The 7,729-nt window shown below is 33.1% G+C and overlaps 1 protein-coding gene across 3 annotated transcripts; it reads right to left on the reverse strand.

Moving 5' to 3' along the window:
• Positions 1-933: 933 nt before the first annotated feature.
• Positions 934-5,953, reverse strand: LOC120090084 (heterogeneous nuclear ribonucleoprotein Q). 3 transcript variants are annotated; one of them, XM_039047575.1, is made up of 9 exons: positions 5,718-5,953; positions 4,508-4,969; positions 4,294-4,413; positions 4,022-4,162; positions 3,757-3,933; positions 2,391-2,598; positions 1,781-1,956; positions 1,524-1,609; positions 934-1,434 (listed from the first exon to the last, which is right to left on the reverse strand). In XM_039047575.1, the coding sequence occupies exons 2-9, from the start codon at positions 4,907-4,909 to the stop codon at positions 1,293-1,295; spliced, it is 1,452 nt and encodes a 483-aa protein (XP_038903503.1). In that variant the 5' UTR covers positions 4,910-4,969; positions 5,718-5,953; the 3' UTR covers positions 934-1,292. The 3 variants fall into 3 exon arrangements, with proteins under 3 accessions (XP_038903503.1, XP_038903519.1, XP_038903511.1); XM_039047591.1 differs by having other exon boundaries at positions 4,297-4,413; positions 5,718-5,951; XM_039047583.1 differs by lacking the exon at positions 5,718-5,953 and adding an exon at positions 5,470-5,684.
• Positions 5,954-7,729: the final 1,776 nt, after the last annotated feature.

A 7,729-nucleotide genomic window follows, 5' to 3' on the forward strand; every position in this document is an offset into this window, starting at 1 on the left:
CTCCTATTAAAAATGACAACTACCCATTGAATGTGGTCTATTGAAATGAGCTCAAACCAATTATAAAAGCATTTCCAATTGCATTTCAATTGGTTAAAATTATTTTTTGTCACAAAACATATCTACACCTCTTAAGATTATTTTTTTAATTATTAAAAATATATTTTAAATTAATTTTAAAAATGATAAAAGTAATTTAAAATTACACCTGACCTAATTAAATAAGGTGGAGATTACATAATCATGAATATTCTAAAAGTGGAAATAGAAAAACATTTGTCAAATACCATTCATTGTAAGCACTTATTGCTAAGCTAACCCAAAAATAGAAGGAAAAATATTATATTTAAATACCATACTATTTTAATAAATTCACTTCAATATAAAATATTAACTTCAAAACATATTTTTGAAAGTGATTTTGTTATGGTCAAAATTACTTTTATGAATCTTTCAATATTACTCTAAAATATAAAATGGTACGAAAATTGTTTTAAAACATGTAAAACTAAATATAAAATTGATTTTACCAATATGATACAACTCAACTAACATAAGAGTTTATACTATCAACTTCGAAATCTGATATTCGATCCCCCACCTCACATATTATTAAAAAATAATAATTAATTAATTAAATTAATTAAATTAATTATGTACAATTAAAATCACTTCCAAAGAGACAAAAGGCAAGGCTGATGCTCTTAGACCAGGCTAAAACACTAAAGTAGTGATCTACAAGCAAATTCATACCATAGTCTTTTCTTTATCCTCTCAATCTCTCTTCCATTTGGGCTAAATGTCAGCATCTCACAAAAATTTAGGAATATTTAAGCTCACTCTTGCACAGGCAAGAAATATAACCAAACCAATCAAACTAAAAACAATAGAGAGGGAAAATGAGCAGAAAGCATCTGCTTAGCAAAAGAAAGATGAACAAAAATGAAGTTATTCTTTACCAGTGATTACACAAGATTTCCACCTTGAAAAGAACACCAAGAAGAATGGGAGAGAGAATAGAAGATTTAAAATTTGAGCAGAACTTTTTTAACTGCATTGCTTTGGTACACATAATTTCTTTGTTTAACTCTAAACTAATAAGAATTGCCACAAAAGCAAATCATCCTCCCATTTATCCTGAAAAGGGATCTCAATGCAATCTGTTTCTCAGTCATTCAAAACCTCTCAGTTCTCTCTTATGTTCAATTTCTTTTACATTCTTTTTCTGAGTGGGGGATTTTGTTATTTCCTGTGATTTAGCCTAATGACACCATTGTCTTCAGTTCTCACCATTAATAGGGTCGATACCTTCTCCCACGGTTGACTTCATCACCACTGCTACTACCTCCTGAACGACCCGTTGGTCCACCTGACCCATTGTTCCTTTCACTTCTTCGAGATCGAGAAGGTGGCATTGGTACTCCAGGTTGCTGACTGCACTCACGAGTGACAACACATACAATTTACTATCTTATATAATTATATAAAAATGGACTTCGAGTCAAGTAAGAATGATATCTTACAATACATAACCAATTCGACCATCTGGTAAAACCATTGGTACCATCTGCATTCCCGCTGGCATTGGCCCCCTACCATAAATCACTGGCTGTTCATAGAAGAAAATCCAGATTAATGTGGAGGGAAAATCTCCTTTCATTTCTTTTCTTTTCACTTTGGGAGATACACCTAGCTGAGATGTTGCAGAGGAATTTTGACCTCTAAATAACTTTTTTTTTTATTATTAGAGCCTTAAAGGTAAGAAAGAAGAAAAATGTACCTGATGAAAGCCAGCAGTAACACCATACCCACCTAGGGAACCATATGGATTTCCGCCATAACCACCGTATCCACCATGAAGAAGATGGTTGGGATGACTTCCAGACATATAAGAATAGGCCCCATCTGATTTTTTATCACTTTGAGGCTTTGCAAGGACAACCTCCAAAAGTTGGCCTGCAGATTAAAATCTCTGAATATTATACTTTGGGTTGAAAGAAAAAGGTTCAAACAAATCATTTCTGGATCCCTTTTATTGTCTTTTTTTTTTTTCTTTATAAAACACTGTTAAATACAACAGACCTATTTAGACAACTTGACTACTGCTGATTCGTCCTACTTTATTTTTAAATGTTGAGAATATGTAATAAATGAAATTCCATACATAAGTTGAACAGATCGTTCATTTCAGTAAAATAGAGATAAAACACTGCAACGAGCTGTCAGAAAAAGGGCGGCTCACTGTGTAGCCTAATTTGATAATGGAACCACGCATCAACCAACAGAAATAAAAGCCAAAATATGTTTAACATTTTTTTGTAAAGAAAAGGGAATATGATTGTGCAATTTGAGATTTCAAATGTAAATCTCTGAGGATATAAAAACAAAACCTTCAATTTCATATTTCTCTGTCTCTTTAACAGCCTTCAATGCACTTGACCTCTCAGCATAATGGATGAAGGCAAAATCTCGTTTACTACTCCCAGCTTTGCCAGGTGGCATATTCACTTTTGTCACTTCCCCATGTTGCTGAAACAGTTCTTTCAATTGCTCAGTAGAGGTATTCTCAGGTATGTTTTTCACATAAAGAGCCTTCACCTGCAATCCATAATGTTGTAGACCTATAATAACTTACTAGCACAAACAAATAAGAAATCAGGCAGTCAATGCCAAAACAAAACAAGTCTTTAAAGCTTTCACCGATGCAATGTAGTACTCAAACTATCATGTGCTTTTAAATATCTTCCTGTAAGTTTGGAAACTAATTTGTATTTCAAATTATAATTCGATTCCTCAAGTACATCTCAATACACAGTCATAAAGAGAATTGATGACAATCAATTTAAAGGTTACAGAGCAATTGGAAACATTATGCTCTACTTCAATGGGTCAATATTGAGTTCATTTCTCACATGTTCACCAAGGAGATGCACTAAATGTTGTTACCTAGAGAGAGGTTTTCCAAAAGACAACCTAAAAATTTAATATCAGTCATTCATGCACTATATCTTGTTACCTCATAGTTAGTTAGATAGTTGTTATAATTATTTATAAAAATTTAATATCTGTCATTCATGCACTATCAATTGTTACCTCGTAGTTAGTTAGATGGTTGCTATAATTATTTATAAAAATCCAGCTTTGATTGAGAAAAATGAAAGAATGTACAAGAACATATAAGTATTAGTATTTCATCTTCAGCTTAGTCTTATTTCTATGTTCCTATAAGTTGTTGAACAAAGGAGAACCAAAAGCCTTATTTTTAAGCTTTCCTTTCTTTGCTTCATTTAACTATAGCATGTGGGTAGACTAATGGTTTGTTAAAAATGATAGTTAGAGTTTGCTGAAGTCTGTCAGTAGCCAACTAGAAGATTACTGGGGTGCAGCAGACTACTCTGTGGGGGGTTTTGTAATGAGCTTGGCTCAAAGAGGAATTTAGGCAATTAGGTTCTTCAAAATCACCAAGATGATCATCTTTCTACCCACATTTCCTTGCTCAATGTCCAGTTGGTCAACCAATATAATTTTGTGGCCCTGATATCTTGTATCTGGTTGCCTTGTTTAGTAATTGAAATTGAAGAAACAAACCACCACGACATACGACTTTTCTCTGCTCAATAACAGTGTTTCAGTTTACACTTTTAACCTTAGTACCACTTTTTTCAACAAAATTCCAGTTGATAAGAAATTTCAAGGTAATTGAAAAATGCCATGCAGATCCCATATAATTTTCTCCAGTTATGATAACTTGATTACCTGAGCAGCAGCAGAGTTATCAGGCATACTTTTTGGATCAGCCCAACTAACAGTTGGGGAATTTCCATCTAGCTTAAAATTTGCACTTGACATTTTCTGCCTTGAATAATCAGCACAGGCATTGTTATAATACAGAACAAATGCAAATCCACGATTTCGGCTTGGGTTCTGAGGATCCTGCAATAGGTTATACAGAAGAAAGAACATAAAGCCTCAATAACTACTAATTTCTAGAGAAGGAGGATGTATAAATTTGCAACTCCACCTTAATAAGCTCAATGTTTTCAACTCCAGGGCCAATTCCTTCTATAAGTGCCTTAAACTCATCATCTGTCCAACTTTTTGGGACATTACCAATAAATAGTCTGTGTTTAGAATCAGACAGAGAACATCTTATCGTTTTACCCTGTAGTATGAAGGACGAACTAAAATCAATTTTAAATTTGTCGATGATGGATATCTGAAAAAGAGTAGCTTTGATGCTTTTGAAACATAATAAAGCAATAAGAACATCCAAGTCTTAAGGAGTCCCACAACTACCTTGACTTCTTTACCATGCAAATCCTCTATAGCCTTTTGTGCTGCCTCTTTGGTTCTAAACGATATAAAAGCATAACCTTTGCTTTCACCAGAATCTCTGTCTTTTATTATCCTTATCTGCAAAACAATTGTATTACAGAAAGTGCTTCTAAAATAAAAGGCCCAAAGAAAGAACGAAAGAGCATGAGAGAGAATAGACAACACTGCGGACCTCAAATATTTCTCCTAGTGATTCACACAAATCTCTCAAATCTTCTTCTAAAACATCACGTGAAAGCCCGCCAATAAAAACTTCAGATCCATGAGGAGGAAGGGCAAGAAGCTCAGCATGCTTCTCTAGATCATCTTCATCTAATAAAGAAGCAGACTTTTCTCTATTTTCTATAGACTCTATGGATATGCTATTTCTACCATCTCCTGAAAATCTATCTTCTGTATCGGTCCCAACTTGAGGCTCTTCACCTACTTCTTCAACATCCTCTTCCGGATGTTCACCAGCTCTCCTATCTACTCCATCCTCATCTACATGTTCTTCTACATCATCATCCATCTCTTCCATGTAATTGTCCTCTTCAAGATCCACCCGCTCCTCGACTTCTGAACCATCTGCCATGACTGCTTTACGTCGCAGATAGTGTCATTCAACAAACAAATTTGATAAGCACAAAATCACCTGTAATATATTAAAAACATTTAAGTTATGAATATGGGTATGAAGGTATCAGTAACTAGTAAAAGGAAAATGGGGGAAAAAATAATCAGAGTGAAAACATAGAAGTAACATTATTAGGAGTCCAATTTAGTTTTTATGTATAAGAATCAGAAAATTTAAGATTTTTTTAAAGTAAATTCCATACCACTTTCTCTATGAGGATGAAATTCTACAAACTAAAACGAAGGGGCTGAGGAGAGGAATTATGATGCCTGTCCACAGAATTACAAAATAAAATCCATCGGCACATAAGCCTAACTCATGTCCCGTCAACTAGTGTGCTTCGTTTCAAAGACATCCAATCCCAATACTCGAAATCAATAAAACATGGCCCCCAATATGCAAATCGTATAAACAGAATACAACGAGAGGGAAACACCATAGTTTTCCAATAAACGAGTCCCAGAATCAAATGGCAACAGACAAAGCGAGAAGCAATGGAGATTGCAAAAACCCATTACCCTTTTGAAAAACACGCACCCAAATGGGAGTGGTATGAGACCTAAACACAAATTAGCAGGATAAATCTCGCCAACATGCACATTGAGAGGCAGCTAAAGAAACCAAAAACCGGAAAAGAACACATCACTATAAGCAATTCGATCAATAGCACATCTGGACACCTTAAGGGACTGAAAAGTGAAGAACCCAGATAATGAAATGGGGAAAAAGGCGAAGAAATCACAGTGAGAGCCTTGGACGGCCATACCAGTGAAGTGGAGAATTGTGGAGGTAGAAGAATTGGAATCTGGGTACGGTTGTAAGCGAATCCTGTTTTCTGTATCTGGGTTGGTTTCCTTTTTTCCCTTACGAACCTCAGAGAAAAGGGGAGCATCAGAGCTGCGTTAAATATCTTAGGATGAGTTCTTTCGATTCGGGCCTTTGTGTGCAGAAGACGAAGCCTCTCTGGGCTTGAAACGACGAGGGCTTCAAGGCGGATGGGCTAAACTGGAAGCCGAATCTTTCATCTATTTAAACGCCGTCGTTTTCTTTCCCCGGGCATATTTTCTTTCTTCTCTGTTCCCGGATTTGTGCCGCAAAATGTCCAAAAAGCCCTTTTATGGCAAAAATAGCGATTCGATTATTTGTTTTTAATTTTCTTTCCAAATGCGTGTCAATTGCAAGTATGCTATGAACTTTGTTGGAGAAAAATATTTATTGTTATTGTGAATGTAATATCGTAGATATAACTTATTTATGTACAACAAATCTGTAGATTATTCAATCCTATAATCTTTTTTTTATTAATTTTTACCTTATAATATATACTCTACCATACCTTATAAATAGGATAATAAGGTGTCTTTGTAGAGGACACAATAATTGTGTTCAATATTAATTTTCTACTTATTCTCTTCTATTTTTCTCTCTTGTCCCGCTTTTGTTGTTGTTTTGTTGTTCATGTTTTTCTTATTTCATCACATATTATCAGCACGAGTCTCTAATACTTGGAATATTTTGTTGAGATTATAGTTGATTCATTGGAATATCAAGAACGATAAAGGCCCTACATATTATTGAGATATTTAAAACTAAAGTTCGAATAAGGTGAATGCTCTATTTAAATCATATATATGATTTTATGTGTTTATGAATTGATTGTTAAGATATATTTAATATAATTTGATATAAGTATTATTTGAGCATTGAAATTAAATTCCTTAGGCATTAGTCTAAACTTGTGTAAGTACTTGTTAGTTTTTCAGCCTTTTTTCCCACTTTGAGATTATAATTAATCGTTAGTTGCTTGTTATGCAATTGAGGAGATGTGATTTTGTGGGTAAGAGATTTAAATAAAACTTATGAGTTGTTATGCAAACTTCTCTAATCTATATCACATGCACACAATGCATTCCGAAGTTCGCTGAATTTTATCCTCAAATCAATTTGTTACTTTGCCAACTGTCTGTATGCATATAATTGTAGATATTCTCATCGTATTTTCAATCTCCATCTTTTCCAATTCAATTTTATTTTTAATAAATACTCCAAGAGGCATTTGTAGCGCTTTTGTTAGGCATTTGATTATCGTGACGTACACATCGATATCTTATCAATGCTTTTGTTGGGTAACATTCATTATGTGTAATTTGTTACAGCTTTATTTCTTTGCTAGAAGGTAGATTCTTTTATTTGTTCTTATCATGTTTATGATATCATAGATGTGCAACTGTTGTTATAAATCATGCATGCATCAAGTTTTTTGTGTAATGTATGTAGATTCTATTATAGATTGCAAATCACACATCTTAATTTTCTTATATTTGAAAGATTTGTTTGAGATATTTTTCTAATTAGTTTATATTTTCTATATCTTAGAATACAATTGTTATTTATGGAAAATTAAATTAGGATATTTGTTTCCTTGATTGAATTGCTTACTTCTAAATAAAAGTTGACTTTCTTTTAAATAAAGGTAAAATTATCTCATAATAATATTATATATTATTCATTAAGATTCTCTTATAGTAATATTTTTTTATCTTTCAAATATGAGAATAAATATTCAAAATTATCTTTAATTTTATTTTCAAAGATTCAAGATATTAAAGATTATTTCTTAAAGTGAATTTGTTTTAATAAGATTAACAATGCAATTAAATTAATTAATCTATTAATTAACTCTTAATTAAGAGATCAATGAGTTAGAAATAAAAATTGACTAAGAGAACAAGGATTATTCTGGTTAGGTTGAGGTATTTAAGTTGGCCGTCGAACACT

This window comes from Benincasa hispida, chromosome 1 (genome assembly GCF_009727055.1).
Source record: "Benincasa hispida cultivar B227 chromosome 1, ASM972705v1, whole genome shotgun sequence".
Classification (NCBI taxonomy): Eukaryota; Viridiplantae; Streptophyta; class Magnoliopsida; order Cucurbitales; family Cucurbitaceae; genus Benincasa; species Benincasa hispida.

Bases quoted from the DNA above. Each gene is read 5' to 3' on its own strand.
- LOC120090084 (XM_039047575.1), bottom strand. From the start codon at position 4,909: ATGGCAGATGGTTCAGAAGTCGAGGAGCGGGTGGATCTTGAAGAGGAC. The intron at 4,163-4,293 runs GTTGTGGGACTC...TTCATACTACAG, and splicing joins ATGGTAAAGAAGTCAAGGTA to GGTAAAACGATAAGATGTTC. The intron at 1,610-1,780 runs GTACATTTTTCT...TTCTATGAACAG, and splicing joins TTACTGCTGGCTTTCATCAG to CCAGTGATTTATGGTAGGGG.